The sequence below is a fragment of the Mus musculus genome, chromosome 1 (genome assembly GCF_000001635.26).
Source record: "Mus musculus strain C57BL/6J chromosome 1, GRCm38.p6 C57BL/6J".
NCBI classification, from domain to species: Eukaryota; Metazoa; Chordata; class Mammalia; order Rodentia; family Muridae; genus Mus; species Mus musculus.
Window position 1 is genome coordinate 85,088,139 of NC_000067.6, and position 21,026 is coordinate 85,109,164.

Sequence of the window (21,026 nt, forward strand, 5' to 3'; positions counted from 1 at the left end):
GAGAGCATACAAAAAAATTGGGGTACTCAGACAAAGTAGACTGCATAGCAATAAAAAGGAACCAACTGCCACTGCATTCTTCAACAAAAGTTCACAGCAGAATCATTCTGTGGAGAAAGCAACCTTTACACTAAAGAACATGCTGGGAAATCTTACTCATAAAGCACTTAAAAACAACCTAAACTAAGTATCCTTGGACAATAAGTGTCTGCCTTGATGAATAAGGGGCAACGAAAGGCACAGAAAATCTTGTCAGCTTCAAGGTCATGTTCTGTGTCTCCACAAGATTTTATTGTTAAGACATACAATTAGCAGGATCCTTCAAAGGCTGTGCTTAGGATTTGTGCTTTCCACTATACATTTAATGTAAAATAAGAATTGCAAAGACACTGAACCCTCCTTTATGGTCATATGTTCAAATAGAAGGGTGTAGACTGAAGAAACGTAGGTTTTTTCCAGAACGCTCCTCACTTCCTGCTGAGTCCTCACTGAGTCTTTCAAATCCCGTCACAGCACACCACGCCTTTTCCACATTAGTATTTGAAATTCCTCCTCAAAGGTCCCAAAGGCTGGATGAAACATGCCTCTAATCCCACTATTCAGGAAACAAGAGGCAAGCAGATCTCTGTGGGTTCCAGGCTACCATGGTCTACAATGCAGACTCCAGACCTGCCAGGACTACACAGTGAGAGCTAGTCTCAGAAATAAAATGAAATATAATATAATAAAATACAGCAATGACAAACAAATCTTCAGTCTCTCTTCATTGGGTAATTTCAAAGCTACTTCTGAATGTTTAAGAACATGCTGGAACTGCATGCTACTTTCAGCAAACTCATCCATTGCTTACCAGTGGGGTATGTTCTGAGAAATGTGTCAGTAGGTGATTTTGAAACCCTATAGAGAAATACCATCTTATGAGGACACACTCAGATATGTGGGATGTCATTGTCATGGCCACGGTTATGCAGTTCCTGACTATTCCAAAATATGCACCAGTCTTTATTATTCTCAGGGCAAGTTACCCAAAGTTCAGTAGCTTAAAACAGCACAAGTTTATGTAAGCATTATGTCAGTTAGAAGTCTGATGTGGCTGAAGTCCAGCTGTCCACCACCCTTCACCTGTTCCTGGGGTCTCTAGGAGACAACCTATTTCCTTACCTGACCCATAAAATCAGATTAGTCACCCCTACACCAATGGTCAAAAACAATCATACTTCCCACCAAGGTTTCTAGCTTAATCACTCATGTAGAGAGTGTCCTTGTCATTACAATAACAGGTTCAAGGTCACCAAAGTCTACTCTATTATCATACACAATAACAATAGTAACTCTGGGATTAGTTATTAGGAATATCAAAAGCATGTAAACAGCCACTGTTTCCTTACTTCTCTGCTTCTTGGGTTTTCTTGCAGGAATGTTCCTCCTGGTGCCCACACCTTCTAAAAGACGGAAAGTGGCATTGGGGAAAGAAATAACAAATAGAAGTTACAACCCTTAGGACCATTCACACTGCAGAGGCCTTGCCTACAGCAAAGCTTGGATTGCCATTTCTTTCCTCCCTCTTAGTAGAATCTAAGCCCAGTGAACTGACAACTGGGAATCCAGGGAGGGCCTTAGACATTGTTGCCCCACCACCACCACTACTACCTCCCTATGAGACATTTTATATGTTAACACATTTTTGTACAAATAAAATGAGAATTTGGTAGGAAGTGTTGTAGGCAAGCCCTAACTGGTTCTCTGACATGCTTGAGGGCTTTGGTTGGGAATGCACCCCAGATTGGCCTGAACTCTCTCCTCCTCCAAAGCAGAGGTTCACACAGTAGGGATGGCCTTATCATAGCATGGCAGCTAAAAAATATCTAGCTGCAAAAGGTGACTCAGCAGTCCTGGGTGGCAGGGAAGAATGGGTGTGACTCAGTACCTAGAGCAGCAGACAAGATAAGTGATGGCTTGAAGAGTTTAATTTTTCAGGTGACCTTATCTAAGACACCTAACACTGTAGATATGGAACCAGAAGATGCTACCTCCTGTAGCCAGGTAGGAACCCCACTGGGAAGATAAGGATACTAACTCACCTACAAAACTTTCTACCCCAAATATGTTCTGGTTAAAAGAAATGTAGGGATAAAGATGGGGCAGAAACTGCCAGAATGGCCAACCTGTAACTGGCCCAACTTGAGATTCATCCCATGAGCAAGAACCAATCCCTGATACTATTAATGATACTCTGTTATGCTCACACACAGGACCCTAGTATAACTGTCCTCTGAGCTCTACCCAGCAGCTGACTGAAACAGATGCAGATATCTACAGCTAAACATTGGACATAGCTCAGGGATCCTTATGGAAGTGTTTGGGGAAGGATTGGAGGCCCTGAAGGGAGTAGAAACTCCACAGGAAGACCAACAGTAAACCAGAGCCCTGGGAGCTCTCAGAGACTGAGCTACCAACCAAAGAGCCTATAGGAGCTGGACCAGGGCTCCCAGGACAAATGTACCAGAGGACTGCCTTGTCTGGCCTCAGAGGGAGAAGATGTGCCTAATCCTGTAGAGACTTGATACACTACAGTGGGAGGGATACTCATAAGGGGGAGATCTTCACTCTCTCAGAGGCGAAGGAGAAGGGGATGAAGGAAGGACTCTAAGGGGGTAGGGGACTGGGACTGGGAGTGCAGTATTTGGGGTGTGAATGAATGCATTAATGAATGAATTAAAAAAGAGTACATTTCTTCTACTTCATCTACATGTGACCAACTGACTCCATCTCCTCCCACATGGCTCTGTAAAAGTTTCTTGCTTCTCTCCAGCTCCCAACAAGAAAATGCAGAGGACTGGATTCTTGGATGGACTGGACTAGGCCGGACTAGAAGCTATGGGTTCTCACTGAGCCATCCCTAACCCAGGACCGCTGGGCAGACTTATCTACTCCTTACCTCCTTGGCTGCTTCCCATCCTTGCTTCCAGGTCTTCTGGCACATATGTTGGGGAACACATGACACAGGAACACTTCTTTTCACGTGTGGGTTGCTGTGCTCCTGGGCCAAAACTGTGGGTGTACATAGGTTTGTTATCTAATTTTGTAATAATGGGGACCAAGCTCAGTCTACCAGTAAGCTACACCCTCAGTTTTGTTTTGTTTAATGTTTCAGTTTTAGACAGGGTGTCATCTAATTTTCCAGGTTGACCTTGAATTTATTCAAGCCCAAGGTAGCCTTGAACATTGATCTTCTACTGCCCCTCCCCCCAGGGGTGACACATGACCTTCCTGTAAATGTATAGATCCCACCCCTTGTTCCTCCAAAATATTTTTACATTTCCCTTCTTTCAGTTCCTGTTTTTAATTTTTCCTCTCCTGTCTTGCCCCCTTTGTCAGAACTATATCTGTTCGATTATTTTAGGGCACAAGTCACCTTGTCTCTCATAGAACAGCAGGTCAGAAGCAAGCCTTTCCAACCCCTCTCTTGGTACCATCGTAATCTAGTACCCTGTCCTAACTAAGAAAATGGCTGTGCATGGATCCTGAGACAGAGACAGAGACAGAGGAGAGCCCCCACTGCTGACTGCACAGATAGTCTGAACTAAAGAGGAGCTGCTTTTTGGAAAAATAAAAACAACAACATTAAGGTTAAGAAGTAAACAGAAGGCCGGGCGTGATGGCACACGCCTTTAATCCCAGCACTCGGGAGGCAGAGGCAGGCAGATTTCTGAGTTTGAGGCCAGCCTGGTCTACAAAGTGAGTTCCAGGATAGCCAGGGCTACACAGAGAAACCCTGTCTCAGAAAAACCAAAAAAAAAAAAAAAAAAAAAAAAAGATGTGAACAGAATGCCTGGTCCAGCAATCACACCCGAGATCAAATGGAGCCATTCTCTTGACACATCTACATTACTTCTCATTTTCCATCTTTAATTTTCTACAGGTAGTCATAAAGAAAGATTTAACGTTCTTATCTTCCACGAGGAAGAATAAAACTGTGCTTTGAAAACAGTCAAAGGTAACCTTTGCTGATGTTACCAATTCCCAACCCTTCCCATTTAGCCATCGACTACCTGCTTGCTAACCATGCATCTGAAATCTACCCAATCAGAAGCGGTGGTACAAATTTTAAATCCAGCCAATCAGCAGTAGTCACCTTCCAACTGCTTGGATGATTGTTTCAGGGTAGCCTGTGCATAACCACTTCTGCTTTACAAAGTCTACAGACCCTGAACTACCTACTTCTCGAAGTTCTAGGCACAACCAACTGTGGCCTTTTCTGTAGAAGCCATATACTTTGAGTGCAGTGTCTCCTCCCACCCCTACCAGGACCTTCACTCAACAAGCTTTCAGCTTCAGGTATGGGAGTGATAGTCTCCAGCTTCCATATATGCTGTTATCCACAAGATCATCTGAAGGCTTCCTGGGAGTGTCCTACAGATGCAAATTCCAGACTGCTTGTGCACAATTCAGATAGTGTTCCTGAACCACCACACCAAGTGACTCAGTCTCAACTGGAGCTTGTTTCGTTGTGCTTTTATTTCTGAGTCAGGTTAGTTAGAGACGCGTGTAGAAATCAACATAGAGAAATTTCTATCTTAATTTGTAGGTACAGTATGTAGCAAATATCCTGTCTCTATGTTTATTCTTGCTACATTCAGTCTCGGGAACTTTTAAAAAGTGTTTTTCCTTGTGTCTGCCCCTGATTCGCCCATCTTTCTGAGTAGCAGAAAATAACGGAACAAAACAGACAGATGGACGTGAAGGTCTGACAAGTTCCCAAGCCAAGCCAGCCTCACAAATTAATGAATGTGGACCCATCCACCAGACAGAAGCCAAAGTACAAAGAAGCTTGGTCCTACTCTACCATGGAACGTTCACAAAGGCACATGGTGGCTTGCCAGTCTGTGAGAATAAGTCATTTTTCTCACTGTGGATGTAACCTTGAGTCAACTACTATCAGGTCATTGATGTCCCCCTTTTAGCCCGTGCTTCTCTTGAGAGCCTGGTAGTCCACCCATGGCAACACACTGTTCACACTGAGAACCACACATCATCCTTCCATTCATCATGGGGTTGCTGTCTCAAAGCCAGTCTCCCACGGCAGAACCCAGGCTCCTCCTTGTGTTCTCACAACCAGTCTGAGTTTTGTACTTAATAATCAGCAGGACTTAACCAATGGTTCCACTTCACAATGGAATGGCGGGGGGGTGGGGTGGGGGCGCAGGACGGGGGCTTTACATGTTTGTCAAGTAGCTCTATATAACAACGGAGGAGGTTCTCTAGTGGCTCCACGTCCCCACCAGTACTTGTCATTCTAGACTATTCTCTGTGGAATGTTGCTTTCTTTGACAAAGCCCCTCAACTGTGAAGTTGAGATCTTTTTGAAAATGGAACTTCCAGATTATGTGGTCACAGATGTATTTCAGAGGTCCTGAAAGATTCATCTGTGCTTGTCTCTATAATCAATCATTCTAAGCCACCAAGACCTGACTAGATGTGATAAAGCCCTTGTCCCTTCCCTGGAATGCCTCGCCTAATCACAGTAGCTTCTCCCATCTCTCCTAAGCTCATTATCTTAGTACTTTCATGTTCTACTTTTGCTTGATGAGCAATGTAATGTTATATGCTTGAGAAGATCAGTGCCTCATCTAGACGTTTATTTTCTATGGTGTGTCGAGCTCTAGAGCAGCACTGGGTATGTCAACACCATCCAGGGTGGGCTCCACACTCAGGAGTAGTTGATCACACAAACTTTGTGGTTTTGGGGGGTGGAGGCTTCTCTTGTTTGAGTATTTTTTTTTTGTTCTTTCGCTTTGTTTTGATTTTTTAAGAGAGAGCAAGAGACACACAAATACAGGCAAGAGACAGAATTTGGAGAGGATCTGGGATGAGTTGGTGATGGGAAAAGAATACTATCAAAACCCATTGTATAGCATTATATTACACCAGTAATTTATTAAAATACTATAACTTCCCTTTTCTCTCCCTATCCACAGACACAATTCTCTCAAACCATTGATCTATAACCCATCTGTTCCTTCATTACACATCTCATTCCCCATTATTTTGATCCTTGGTTCTGCCTCTATGACTTCGTCTGAGTATGTAAAGAACAGGGTCAGATGGGAAAAGGGGTGGGGTCTTTCTCTCTAGCAGACTCACAAATGAAGACTCACCTCCTCCATTGCATTGTGGGAGGCTAAGCATCTCCTCTGCTTGTTCATCATTAGTTTTGGATGCTGAAGAGAAACAAGAAGTCAATCAACCATGCAGAGGGACCAGATAATACCTCAGTGTGCTCAAGTGGAACCAGGAAGTTCAGGGAATATAAGAAAATCAGGGGGCTGGAGAGATGGCTCAGAGGTTAAGAGCACTGACTGCTCTCACATAGGTCCTGAGTTCAATTCCCAGAAACCACATGGTGGATCACAACCATCTGTAATGGGATCTGATGCACACTCTACTGGTGTGTGTCTGAAGACAGCTACAGTGTACTCATATAAAGAAAATCAGGAGTACAAGGAATCCAAATGACAACATTGACTGTGTATCACAAATAGCCAGAAGACCAAGACACAGTCCTTCTCCAGTAACCAATACTTTGACATGAATAAAGGACCCACATATTCTACCCATAAGCATTAGGTTGTTCCAAGCAACAATCACAAGTATTTCTCCCTATTTCCCACAACAGGTAATAGATCAAAGAAGAACCAAGAAACCAAAATAACTAAGAAAGTTTCACACACTGTTCTCTAGGACAAGAGAGACAGACAGGAAGTTGCAGTATTCAGGGAGGAAAGGAGCCAATGCTGCTGACACCAGGAAGTTGCTGAACTCATGGAGAGAGGAAGCTTTGCCAACTGCATTTCCCTGAGTGTCTGGTTGAGTTCTAGAGAGTATGTTTGATGGGGAAAGATGAAATGAGAAAAGGCATTTGAGATCAAGGGCTGTTTGTTTAGTCTTAAGATGAAATAAGAGATCTGATTTGTGAGACTGAAAAGATGGCTCCCCAGTTCAAGAGCACTTTTTGCTCTTCCAGGGGAATCCAGAGTCAATTCCCAGCACCACGTGGCAGCTCACAATGCTCTGCAGTTTGGGTTCCCAAAACTGTGACACCCTATTGGGACTTCTTTGGATGCCAGGCAAGCATGTGGTGTATATATTTATACTTGCAAGCAAAATGGTCATATATATAAAATAAAATAAATTGGAATTAGAGAGATCTGATTTGCCTTTTCTGTTGGAAAAAAAATGGACAGATGTAGTAAGTAGGAGATGGTTTTACATTAGGGAGGAGCAGTCAGTATCAACCCTGCTTCAGAATGGAGAAATAGTGTCCCGGGCTGAAACAGAGACAGCAGAGGAGGCAGGTCCTCTGTCAACTCAGATATAATATGGAATTGTGCCAGTGCCTCATAATGAAGTTTTTGAAGCATCCAGATAGAGAAGTCTGTGGAGGAGGTGAAGGAAGATAGCCAGGCCTGCAGATGAGGAAGCTGACAGGTGTGAAGTTCATGTTTGGGGATCATTAACTTACAGATGGGAACAGATAAGAATGACTGGGAGAGACTGATTGTCCCTGCATGTTTTCCAATGCCACTTTGAGAGTTGGGGGCACCACAGTCTGAAAACCCACAGCTGATGTAATCGCCTTGGGCCAGAAGTTGCTTTCAGCTCCTAGCTCCTTCCCTCCAAAGTCTCAAACTGTTTCCTCCCTTCCCAGAAGATAAGATTTGCTCTCAACTTATTGTTATTTTTACTGTTGTTGCTGCTGCTGCTTGTTGATATATTCATTTTGGGGTGGGAGAGTTTCTCACATACCATGACACACATGTAGAGGTCAGAAGAAAACTTACAGGAATCAGCCCTCTCCTGTATAAATGTGAGTCCCAGGGAGCAGACTCAGGCCAACAGGCTTGGCAGCAAGTATCATTTAACTGGCTTCCTACTGGTTTTTAATTCCCTCTTCTTCACTTTTTTTCTCTGTGTGTAGGGCTCATGAGTGCTTTACACTGTCTATCAGCATCTCTGTTTTATATAATCTTCTCCACATATTCTACACTGCACCTTGTGGTGTAAGTGAGCCTAGCCCTTTCCCCCATAGCACTCATTTCCCCAGCTCAGTCCGGTCTCTTTGTTAAGCTTGCTGTTCCTTGTTTTCCCACAAAGTTGAATCTAAATGTCTCCTCTTCTCCCTGTCTGTGTGTTCTGCTCATCATCCTTTCCTATCATAGATGTCTCTGTTCACTGTGGATAAAGAGGACATCCCCTTCCCAGGTTCTCCTCAGAAGTCTTTCCCAGGCTCAGCTTCCATTTTATTCATCATGTCCACACTCCTGTCCCAACCATGGAAAAGTGGCTGAAGGGGACCAGTGCTCTTTGGTAGTGTACCCCAAATGCTGACATTAGGACTCCATGTCTAGTTAGGTGAAACACTGTCACTCATAACTCAATATCCTTGGCTGCATCTAGAGTTCTCAGCTTCCTTCTCTTGGTGTATGGTCTACACTCAAGACAGATCTCAAACACCCTGACGTGAAGCTTCTATACTGCTTGTGTCTCCTGAAAAAATTCAAATATTGAACATCATCTATCCATCTATGGGGAGGATCGGGAGGAGTGAGGTGAATGGGTGGTTAGATTGATGGATAGTTGGGTGAATGCATGGATCGATGATAGAATAGATAGATAGATAGATAGATAGATAGATAGATAGATAGATAGATAGATACATAGATACATAGATAGATACATAGATAGATACATAGATAGATGAATAGCTTAGACTGGCAGGTATATGGATAGCTAGATATTTGTATTGGTATGTGGGTGAGTAAGTGGCTGGATATGTATAGTTGGATAGATTGGTAGATATATGGATAGCTATATGCTTGAGCGCACGAGTGTGTGTGTGTGTGTGTGTGTGTGTGTGTGTGTGTGTGTGTGTGTGTGTTTGTGTTAGAAATGGTCATTAGAGAAGGATGAAGGCAGGAAAATAGTATCAGTGAGTTATTTTGTGTTCTAAAAACATAATCACCTTCCCTAACAACTGATGGCACTCTGGGCCTCTCTTCAACATTTCTTCCATTTATCCTCTGATGAGTCCTGTGACTGTCAGAAACTGAGGAGAGGCAAGACCATGACCAAATCAGACAGTTATGAAGCAGAGACTTCCAAGCACTCTCTCTGGGTTCTAGCACCCAGCACACAGGTGAGTTACTTCACCTCATCTGAGATGCTCACCCCCACTCACCCAGAGCCTTGCTCTGTCTCTTTCTGCTCACCCTTATTACTTTCTTCTCATCTTTGGTCCCCAGTGCTCTTCCTCTATGGCATAAAGCACTGTGGAAAAACAGAGTTTGTCCTTCTAAATTGGCAAGCTTGTGGAGATAAATGACATGATTTGCAGAAACTTTTTGAATAACCATTCAATGTAAAAATCAAGATTTTGTGAAGGTATAACTGGCTTTCTCAAGGCTTGAGTGGGTGCTGAACCTCAGCTCTTGGCTGCTGTTTCTCTGAGGACCAGGTAACATGAAGTAGACATGAACAGGGAGAAGGGAAAGAAAGCTATTAGGGATTTCAGTTGTAAGCCGAACTGCATCTCAGTTACATATCCAGGTGCACACCAGACTCTCGTGTTTCTGTGCAGCCTACTAACCCTTCTGGTACCCGGGAAGGTTAGAGACAGACAGGCAGTGGGAATGCTTATATCATGGTTTATAGCTCTTCAAAATGATGAGAGGCGTGTGAAAGCCAATTAGTAAAGGCAGATGTTTATAAGTGACACAGCTATGAGAGGAAAGGCAGGGGGCTTCAGAAGGGGAAAAGAAGGCTTAGAGAGACAGGAGACAGGAGGAAGGGAGGGAGGGAGGGAAGGGAGAAGGAGGGAGGGAGGGAAGGGAGAAGGAGGGAGGGAGGGAAGGGAGAAGGAGGAAGGGAGTGAGGGGAGAGGGAGGAAGGGGGAAGGGAGGAAGAAGGAAGAGAGAGGGAAGGAAGGGGAGGGAGGGAGAGAGAAGAAAGGGAAGGAGGGGAGAGGGAAGAAGGAAAAGGGAAGGGAGGAAAGGACAGTGGAAGGTGGGAGGTAAGGAGGAGAAAGAGAGGGAAAAGAGGGAGGAAGAGGAAAGAGAAGGAGGAAGGGAAAAGGAGAGAAAAGAGAAGGAGGGAGGGAAGAGAAGAAAAAGGAGGAAGAGGGGAGGGAGGGAGAGGGAAGGGGAGGGAAGGGGGATAGAGAGGGAAGGGGGAAAGCTACTATAAATCAAGGATGAAAGAAAGAAGAAGAAATAGAGGGATGGAGAGAGAAATAGAGAGACTCTGCTTGAACTGAGTCAGAGAAGTTATTCTGGTTACAGAGAAGCACAGCCCTGAAGAGGAAGCTTCTTCAGGCAGGACGAGTGAGGAGAAACTGAAAAAGTGCATCCTGCTGGCAACACAGGAAGTGACTTGGCTGCCAGTGACCCTCAGGTGGCAAGTGAGGAGTGAAACCCCAGCTCTTGGCCCTCAGAGCTGCATTTCAAAATGCCCAAGCAATAGGAACAGGAACCACACCCAAGTTCTGCAGCAGCAGTCTACACCAGAACTGATGGACTGTGCCTTCTGCAAGGGAGAGTCCTCTAGAGGTAGGGGAGCCAGAAAGCTGAAGCTACAGGGAGCCAGTGGGAACAACAGAGGCTGTTCTCTACCTGAGACCTGCTGATTTTATGTTCATTCGACAACGTGCCAGCACCTTGGTTCTAAAATTCCACTTTGTTTTCACACTCTCGGTTGACACATGCTTCTCTCTCAAGTGTCTGGGCCCAACCTGGGCTCCCCTTGTGATTTCTCTACTCTTCAAAGAAGAAAACTGAAGTAGTAGAGTAGTCACTCTGCTGAATGACAAATTCTGCATTTTTACCATTGCATATGTCTGCAAGCCTCAGACAGAGCTGGCTCCTGTCTAAAGAAACTCATTCTTCATACTGTGTTTCATAGCATGAAAATCAGGTTCCGGCTGAGCAGTTATCTCTGTGTTACTTGGCCTATGTGTAAGCTCCTGACGACATGAGCCATATGTGTTTCCTATATTCCCCCTGTGCTTGGCATGACATAGTCTCTCATTAAATTATATGTCAACTATCAATGAAAAAATGAATGAATGGATGAGCCGGGCGTGGTGGCACACGCCTTTAATCCCAGCACTCGGGAGGCAGAGGCAGGCAGATTTCTGAGTTTGAGGCCAGCCTGGTCTACAAAGTGAGCTCCAGGACAGCCAGGACTACACAGAGAAACCCTGTCTCGGAAAAAAAAAAAAAAAAAAAAAAAAAAAGAATGAAATTGTCTTTCCTTCCCTGAAGCAGGTGAGAGCTATAGTTACCATTTAGGAAGAAGTGTTTTAGAGTCTCCTTTAAGTCGGGGTAGACCTTCAGATGTGTTTTGCTGAATATCACTTTCAGAAGATCCCGGCTAAACTTCTTCTGTACATTGCTGAGGATGTCGTACACGACTCTCTCCACTGGGGCCAGGTTCTTACATGTTTCTTGATATTCCTTAAAATAGTGAATGCAGAATTGTGTCATGATGGATTTATGGGTTATATGAGGCTTACATTGGTTCAAACACCATTTCTCTTTTTTTGTAAAATGTCTGAGTTTTGCAAATACCGAGGTGACATCTTACATGTCCTCTGTACTAACAGACCCTAGCTCATCTGAAAGAAGCTCTGATGCTGACAAATAGTAGACAGGGAAGAGAGGGTTTGATGAATAATTAAATGATATGTCTGTAAAAGCCAGGCCCTAACAGACCATGAGTGGCAGCCTTGGGGTCCAGACAATTAACTCCCCAAGGACTGAGCTGGTCTGAAGAGCTTGAGGAAACCAAGTGAGCATAGCATCCTAGCCACAGGGCAAAGAGAATGCATAAAGAAGAAAAAGTCTTTGTTATCACTGCAGATCCCATCACTGACCTGTACCTCTCATTCTAGGGCTTCAGAGTTGCCTGAAGAACCAGGAACAACTTGAAGATAGAGAAGCAAACAGGATTCCCCGAGTTCTGTCCTCACATGACCCAACTGCCTCTGGCTCTGGGATTTGGAGAAAGTAGGCTTTGGAAGGCAGCCCAGCTTAGGTGTGTCTACTTGCATCCTAGTATCTGTTGTTACATTACACAAGTGACCCTGGGATGCTCTGCACTTCGGAGCATTCCTGCTTACTATTCGTCGCTGTCACCATGTGCCTCAGCCTCAGTTACTGCAGAGGTGAATGTAAATGGTTCCTGTGATGTCTATCCCTCCAGTTATCTTCTGACTTACAATGGTGATGTCCCTTCTTCCCTGGAGGTGCTTCAGTCTGTTGGCTGCACCCAGAAGTACAGCATGATACAGCACAGGGCAGGCTTGCTGTCAGGACTGAGTTCATTCTCCACACTCACCTGAAACTTCTGCTCCGAGATGAAGTCTCGGTCTCGAAGGCTCATGAGGAAAGGAAACGGCTTGGTGATGGCACTTGCGATCTCCACCTTGTTTTCTTTGAAGTGCTTGAACATGAGCTGATAGTCATCTGACTCCTCTTCATTCTGGTCCTCTGGGATTGTCCTAGGGGACAGATTCCATGCAGAAGTAGATACTGGTTTACAAGATGCTACCAATGGCTGGATAATTACTGACATGAAGACTGGTCTGCTAATATAAAATTAAAATTTTAAACATCTCATTTAGTGATCAAGTTCTGGTGCTTTGAGTTTGATTTGCTCGGGACAGGGTTATCATCTGTAAGTCTGGCTTGCCTAAAAGTTACTATGTAGACAAGGCTATCCTCACACATAAATTTCACCTGCCTCTGCTGCCTGAGTGCTCAGATTTAAATTATGTTCCATCATGTCCAGTACTGCGATTAGTTTTAATTGTCAACCTGACACAATCTATAATCATCTTGGATTGTATGAATCTTAATAAATGATTGTCTAGATTAGGGTAATCTCTGGGTATTTCTGTCCAGGGTTGTCCGCATTATGCTAGTTGATATGGAAAGATCCAGTGCACTGTGGGTAGCACCAATCCCTAGGTAAAAGGAAATGGCTTGGTGGCATTAAGTGTAGGGAGCAAGTTGAACACTGACAGGCACGCTTGTACTCATTGCTCTCTGCTCTTGACTGTGGACATGACCAACTGCTTCAAGTTCCCACCTAGACTTTCCTGCAATGATGGCCTGTAACCTGGACCTGTTCTTTCTCCCCTAAGTTGCTCTGTGTCAGTGTATGCTATCATAGCAACAGAAATGAGACTGGGCTGGGCGTGGTGGCACACACCTTTAATCGCAGCACTCAGGAGGTAGAGGCAGGCGGATTTCTGAGTTCGAGGCCAGCCTGGTCTACAAAATGAGTTCCAGAACAGCCAGGGCTATACAGAGAAACCCTGTCTCGAAAAAAAAAAAAAAAAAAAAAAAAAAAAAAAAAAAAAAAAAAAGAAAGAAATGAAACTGGAACACAATCTATAGACCTCAGGGTAAATGGAAATGACATTAAAATAAAAAAGCAGAACCTCTTCTTCCAGCTCATTTGTAAAGGCAACGCAGTTGACCCAGGACTGAGACATGTGTGGCTCATGTGTGGTTCATCCATGGTTCCACATGCTTTCTTCTCTCCTCCTGGTTCCCCATCTCTTGCAGTAATGGAGTCTCACACTTATTAACTACACTGCTGCTACAATGCCTGACATCTCAGGTGGCCATTTCTCTCTGTCTGGAGACAGTGTTTAGGGAGAAGATCCTCTGAGAACGAAAGGCCCAAGAAGCCCAATGACACATAGGAGTGTTTGTGTAATTGATTCCATTCTGGGTGGCAAATGGAAACCAATTATGACGTATGTTCATATGACAGAAGTGAGAAATCATCTGGGCATGGTCCAATGCCTGTCGTCACAGCATCCTACCTTCATGGCCTACATAGCGACTTCCTCTTTTTCACTTTACCTAGTGTTAGTCTTGTTACAATATCTGCATATTTAGACATCAGAGGACAACTTTGAGGAGTTGGTTCTCTGTTTTCACTCTTGTATGGGTTCTGGGCATCAAACTCAGGTCCCAGTGCCTGGTCAGGACCTTTATCCACTGAGGCACCCTGTTGGCCCTTATCTAGTGACTTCAAGGTTTGCCTGGGGTATACAGTGAAACCTTGTCTCAAATAATGAAGAAATAAATCAATTTCTAAAACTAAAAAGGGGGGAAGGAGAGCTGATGAGAAGATTCCATGGATAAATGTCCTCCCCTTATAGTTTATTGCCCTGAGTTCAATCCTGGGACCTACATGGTAGAAGAGAACCAACTCCTGCAAGAGGGGAAGAGAATGAGCAAAAATAGGGTATGTAAGTATGAAGATGCCATGCTGAGACCCATCATTTTCACGCTAACTAAATAATTAACAAGAAAACTAAATCAAATAAATTGGGGCACATGTTTTCCTTTTGTTTATTTTAAATGTTTATATATATTTTTAAATTTTCATAAATGAATACTGTGTTTACATCGTTTCTCCTGCTCCCTTTTCTTTTCAATTCCCTCATGCCTTCCTTTCTCACTTTCTCTCAAAACCATCTCTAATTATTGTTTTATATATAAACACACACATATATACATAACACACACACACACACACACACGCGCGCGCGCGCGCACACACGGACATACATACAACCTGCACTCCTATGCATGTGTGTTTAGGGCTGACCACTAAGCACTGGATAACCTAACAGAGGGTTCATTCCTGGAGAATACTGGTTGATTTTCTCTTTGTTAACAGCCATTAATAGCTATGGCTCTTCATCTAGGAATGGAGTCTGGTGAGATTTCTCCCATCCACATCAGCACATCCCCTCCTGCTGCCACTGAAGATGTGTCTTTTTTTTAAGCACTTAAAATGCCAATACCTACATGCTAAGCAATTGAGAATGGTGCCTCTCAGGGTATAGCCTGACGACCCCTGCTCAAGACTCTTTCAGATGCCAACAAGAACAAACTATTCTCAGAACAATCCTGAAATGCCATCTGCCCCTTTTCTCTTTCCTCTGCCCAAAAATGTTGGGTGATATTCACAGGTGCCCGTGGGCTGTGGCATCGCAGCAGGCTGAACTCAGAGATAAACAGGGCATCTGTGACTTTGACCAAGCAGGAAAGTAAGGACATTCGTGAGAAGGTAAAGCAAGATTGTATCTTCCCCTTTAATTTTATTTTAGAAAATCTTGTTATTTTTCATTAGGATGCACACTTGTGATAATGATGAACTCTTTGGTACTACTTTTAATGGATAAATATTCTAAATGCCTGAAGCTGTAACTTATAATTAATGGTAAACCTCATTAAATTTAACACCAAGAGATAGCTTTTGGGGTTCTCCATAATTCTTTTAAAAGAGGTGTGGTTATGCACACCTTTAATTACAGCTCTTCGGAGGCAGAGGCAGGAGGCAGGAGGATCTCCATGAATTCAAGGCCAACCTGGTCTATATAGCAAGTTCCAGACTAGTCAGGACTACACAACAAACAAACACAAAGAATATCAAAGTTATCTGTTACCAAAAAAATCTTGAGAGGGTCTTTTTTTTTAAAGAACCTAAAATTTATATGTAGTAACATATAAAAAAATACAATAATTTTTATTTTAAACTTAAGGAGGCTGTCTATGTATATACACATGCTTGCTTGTGTGTATGTGCCTGGCATATGCCTGGGCAAAGAGTCCAGTTGTTCTCCACCTTATGTTTTGAGATGGGGTCTCTCACTGAACCCGGATATCATTAGTTCAGCCAGATTAGCTGGCCAGTCATCTCCGGGGATCCAACTGTCTATATTTCCCTAATTCTGGAGTTAAAAACACACACCACTACACCCTGGTTTCATGTGGAATCTGAAATGAACTCCCCATAAAATCTGAGTTGGAACTAAATTATTTCACAGACGGTAAATTCAAATACTGCAGTTTCACATGTGATGCACTGATCCAACTAGAAAATGCAGCAAATTAGTCAGAAATACAAAAGTGCCACGGTGTCAAAACTAAACTACAAATGCTACGAAGTAATAAGCAGCGAACATGCTCACACACTGTTTAGAAAAAACAGAGACAAGATATGAAAGTTTCTCCAAAAATCATTCTCAAGAGAATCCCCAGAATTGATCCCCAGTACTGCAAAAAAGAAAAACAAAATGAGACAACAAAAAAATAGGTAAAGGAATTCAAGAAAGAAAGAAAGAAAGAAAGAAAGAAAGAAAGAAAGAGAGGGAGAGAGAGAGAGAGCGAGAGAGAGAGAGAGAGAGAGAGAGAGAAAGGAAGGAAGGAAGAAAGAATCATAAAATGTTTTACTAAAACCAAAAGGGCATAAAAAGAAAGGAAAGCCAAAAACAAAAAGAGTAAAATGAAAATATTTACAAACATGGTAGGTATTTCTCTGTGTCCATAATGAGTCAAAATGTGGATAATTTAATAATAGCACAATTATAAAACAGAGTACGTTTAAAAACTGTAACTAATGTAAATAAAAGAGGGTCTGGGAGGATGGCTCAGCTGATACAGGCCTTGCCACCAAGTCTGCGGACATGAGCTTGCTCCCCTAAGAACTAACTACATGGTAGTAGGAGAGAACCAACTCCCCAAAGTTGTCCTCTGATCTCAAAAGACACATTGTGGCACCTGCACACATACAATAAATAAATGAATGTAATTTTTAAAAATGGGGTAAGACAAGCAAAAGTGTGACCCTTTCTCCTACACTAAAAAAGCACTGAAGTCTAAAAATTAAATCTGAGACACAGCAAAGGCAGTGGCTAAGGGGAAACATACAGCTTTGTATGTGTCAGAAGCTAAGAGAGGCATAAATGAACAATCTTATGAGGAGTGATTTCATCCCAATGAAGACAAAGATTCAATGAAATTAAAGTAGAAATCCATAGAATTAAAAGAAGTGGGCATTATGCTCACATCCTTTGGAAAGATCAATACATTATTAAATCTCTACTCAGGCTAGCGAAGGTAAGACAGACACACGCTATGAATTCCACAGACAGTGCAAGGGTAGCAAAGATCAATGCAGCCATCCCTACGCCTGTCAGATTGATAACCACAACAAAAATGTCTTCAAAGACAGAAACTGCAAATACTCAGAGACAGATACCTCCACCTGCTTATATGAAAGGCACTGAGCCAGTGATTAACCACCCTATTTATTCCCAAAAGACACAGCACACTGCTGGTATCACTAGTGGACTTGATCAAATGTCACAGGAGAAATGGTGCTTTCTTAGGACATCTGCAGGAGCAGAAGTAGCCCTGACTGAGTCCCTGTTGGGGGCATCACACACCTTCATCTCATCTTTTCTATTTTTATTTTGAATTATGCATGTATGAGTCTGTCTCAGTGTGCTTCCTGCACGCAAGTACAGTGTCGTGTCCATGGAAGGCAGAAAAGGCTGTCTGATCTGGAGTTGGCATGAGAGGCAGTTGGAAGCCCTAGGATAGGTGCTGGGGACCCAACCCATGCCCACTACTAGGGCAATACGAGTGCTTAAACCTGGGCCATCTCTCCTATCGTGTGTGTGTGTGTGTGTGTGTGTGTGTGTGTGTGTGTGAGAGAGAGAGAGAGAGAGAGAGAGAGAGAGAAAGAGAGAGACAGAGAGACAGAGACAGAGACAGAGAGACAGAGAGAATTTGCATCCATTTCTAACCAGCTCAGTAACCAACAGGAACAGAAAGGGTTAAGAGCATCACCCACTCCCCACCTGCTCATCTTTCACTTCCTCCCTCTGAGCTAGGAAACTATGGGGACCTGACCTAAGTAGGACTTGTGGGCTCAGGCCAGAGCTGTCTTCAACCACAAGAGTGGGGAGATCAGCAATTGACAGGATCAGGTTTGAACTTACTCTTAATGATCTTTCTTGGACAGAGCTGTCCTTTAGAGTGAGCGTTAGAAAGAGAAGAGAGGTCAGAAGTCACAATGAACCAGCCACTCCTACAGGAGCTCACAGGAAGTCCACACAGCACCAGACAAGCTCTGGGACAGAAGCAACGAAATGAAGCGTAGTGTGGAGTTAGGGCGACCATGGTACTCTCTGACAGCTAGCCTACTGCAGAGAAGGCTGCTGTAGTGGCTATTCCTGGTTGTCAACTTGACAATATTTGGAATGAACTACAATCCGGAATTGGAAGGCTCACCAGTGACCCTTATCTGGAGGCTTGGAGATCCTTATCTGGATCTTGGTTTGAAGATCTTGAGACATAGTGGCTATGGATTCCAGAAGATAGAATCTCCGAGTTTAAGGAACACACCTTTAATCTGGGCTATGCCTTTCATCTGGGATTAAAGGTGTGGTGGAACACACCTTTAATCTGGGCTATGCCTTTCATCTTGGATTAAAGGTGTGGTGGAACACACCTTTAATCTGGGCTATGCCTTTCATCTGGGATTAAAGGTGTGGTGGAACACACCTTTAATCTGGGCTACACCTTCTGCTGGAGACAATATAAGGACATTGGAAGAAGGGAGTCTAGCTCTTGCTCCTTAGCCTGCTTGCTGCGTGAGAGTAACTGCTAGATCCTTGGAGATGTAAGTCATCAATAAATTCCTTTACTATCTAGAGACTATCCATAGTTCTGTGACTCTAGAGAACCCTGACTATTACAGAAGTTGGTACCAGAAGTGGTTCTAGAGTAACAGAAGTACAAGGATGAATCTTTTAAAATACTGGAATTGGCTTGTTGATCCACCAGCACTTTCAACTATTGAAACCTCTCCAGATTCTCTCCCTCTTGGGAGCTCAGAGAATTTTGAAGACCCATGGTTGAAACTATATTCCGAACTTAAAGAAGCTAATGCCCTTGATTTTCTTAATGAATTAGGTGATTCAGTGCACAAAGCTTTCTACAAGATGGGGAAAAAATTGGAAAAATGATTTTACTGGCTGGCTGCTCTTAGTATCTGTGGAAAAAAATGATGAATGAAAGGAAGGAGTTGTGTGATAAAATCGAAAGGCTCCAGACACAAGTAAACGATCTAAAAGTTGCCAAGTGTGTCCTTGAGGAGAATCTTCTCTCTTGTAGCAATAGAGCTCAAGTTGCAGAAAATCAAACTGAAACTCTCATTGTAAGATTGGCTGAACTACAGCGAAAATTCAAGTCTCAGCCTCAGAGTGTGTCGACAGTTAAAGTAAGGGCTCTAATTGGCAAAGAATGGGATCCTACAACATGGGACGGGGATGTGTGGGAAGACCATGTTGAAGCTGAGAATTTTGAATCTTCAGATTCTCAAGGGTTTTCCCCACCTGAGGAAGTAGTACCCTCAGCCCCACCCCTTGAAATAATGCCTTCCCCACATGAGGAAATTAATTTTGTAGAGTCTGATAAACCAGCAATGACTTTCACTACTGATGTTTCTCAAGGCCCACCAATAGTTTCTTCTAGACCTGTAACCAGACTCAAAGCAAAACAGGCTCCTAGAGGGGAGGTAGAAAGTGTAGTCCATGAGGAAATTCGCTACACTACTAAGGAGCTTAATGAGTTTGCTAATTCATTCAAGCAGAAACCTGGTGAATATGTGTGGGAATGGATTTTAAGGGTGTGGGATAAGGGTGGAAGGAACATAAAACTAGAGCAGGCTGAGTTTATTGACATGGGTCCTCTGAGTAAAGATTCTAGGTTTAATACGGAAGCTCGCATAGTTCAAAAAGGTGTCAAAAGTTTGTCTGAATGGTTGGCTGAGGTGTTTATCAAAAGATGGCCTACTGGAAATGACTTGGAGATGCCTGATATTCCATGGCTTAGTGTTGATGAAGGGATTTTAAGACTTAGGGAAATTGCAATGCTAGAGTGGATATATTGTGTAAAGCATAATTGTCCACAATGGGAAGGTCCAGAAGATATGCCTTTCACTAGCTCTATAAGACGCAAATTGGTGAGAGGGGCACCAGCACATTTGAAGGGTTTTGTTCTTTCCCTTTTCCTTGTGCAGGATCTTAGAATTGGAGATGCTTCTGCTCAATTAGATGAATTAAATTCACTGGGTTTAGTTGGATTCCGAGGTAACAAGGGCCAGGTGGCAGCATTGAATCGCCGGAGACAAGGTGATTCTAGTTATTATAATGGACAGCGTAGACAAAAGAATGTTTATAATAACATACCCAGTAATGGTCAGCACAGGAGAGGTAAAATTTATAATGGCATGACTCGGTTGGACCTTTGGTACTGGCTAACCAATCTTGGTGTTTCCAGGAAATGAAATACATAGGAAGCCTACTGCATATTTGTTTGATCTGTATAAGCAGAAAAATTCTCAAACAAATGAAAGAAAGGCTACATTAGATAGTGGTAAACAGCCAAATGAAAGAAAGGCTACATTAGATCGTGGTAAACAGCAATCTCGGCCAGTGAATCAATTTCCAGACTTGAGACAGTTTGCAGATCCAGAACCCCTTGAATGAAGGGGTGGCCAGGTTCCGCTGAGGAAGGATCTTGATAAGACACTCAAAGGTTTTGCTGTTACCCTTTCTCCAGTTCTTCCCCAGAGGGACCTACGGCCTTTTACAAGGGTAACTAACTGTACACTGGGGAAAAGGAAATAATCAGACTTTTCGGGGTCTGCTGGATACTGGTTCTGAGTTGACACTGATCCCAGGGGATCCCAAGAAACATTGTGGCCCTCCAGTTAAAGTAGGGGCTTATGGAGGGCAGGTGAGTAATGGAGTTTTGACTGATGTCTGACTCACAGTAGGTCCAGTAGGTCCCCGGACACATCCTGTGGTGATTTCCCCAGTTCCAGAATGTATAATTAGGATAGATATACTCAGAAATTGGCAGAATTCTCATATTGGTTCCCTGAACTGTAGAGTGAGGGCTATGATGGTTGGAAAGGCCAAATGGAAGCCTTTAGAGTTGCCTCTGCCAAAGAAAATGTCCAACCGAGTCATGCCATTATAAATTTCACCTCTCCTGTGCTGACCATTACTGGGTATGTTATTATAAACATTCTTTTGTCTCCGCTGTCCATTATAATAACTAGAATCACCTTGTCTCCGGCGATTCAAT

At 43.3% G+C, this 21,026-nt stretch overlaps 1 protein-coding gene and 1 long non-coding RNA gene across 5 annotated transcripts in view; one reads left to right on the plus strand and one right to left on the minus strand.

The window, feature by feature from the left end:
- A530032D15Rik (RIKEN cDNA A530032D15Rik gene) overlaps positions 1-21,026 on the minus strand; it is a 22,159-nt gene continuing 1,133 nt past the window's right edge. The window contains exons 2-7 of one of the 4 annotated variants that reach the window (NM_213615.2): positions 12,394-12,556; positions 11,339-11,510; positions 6,159-6,221; positions 2,939-3,051; positions 1,389-1,442; positions 1-678 (exon numbers count right to left, since the gene is read on the minus strand). In NM_213615.2, the coding sequence (NP_998780.2) occupies positions 640-678; positions 1,389-1,442; positions 2,939-3,051; positions 6,159-6,221; positions 11,339-11,510; positions 12,394-12,556 (604 nt within the window). In that variant the 3' untranslated portion in view covers positions 1-639. Of the gene's footprint in view, positions 679-1,388; positions 1,443-2,938; positions 3,052-6,018; positions 6,222-11,338; positions 11,511-12,393; positions 12,817-13,501; positions 13,664-21,026 lie in introns of those variants that run through there. The other 3 variants (XM_017321386.2, XM_017321384.2, XM_006496502.4) reach the window with 3 other exon arrangements.
- Positions 17,955-21,026, plus strand: part of A530040E14Rik (RIKEN cDNA A530040E14 gene) — a 7,946-nt gene continuing 4,874 nt past the window's right edge. The window contains exon 1 of the long non-coding RNA NR_163968.1: positions 17,955-18,552. This is a non-coding gene — a long non-coding RNA (RIKEN cDNA A530040E14 gene). The remainder of the gene's footprint in view (positions 18,553-21,026) is intronic.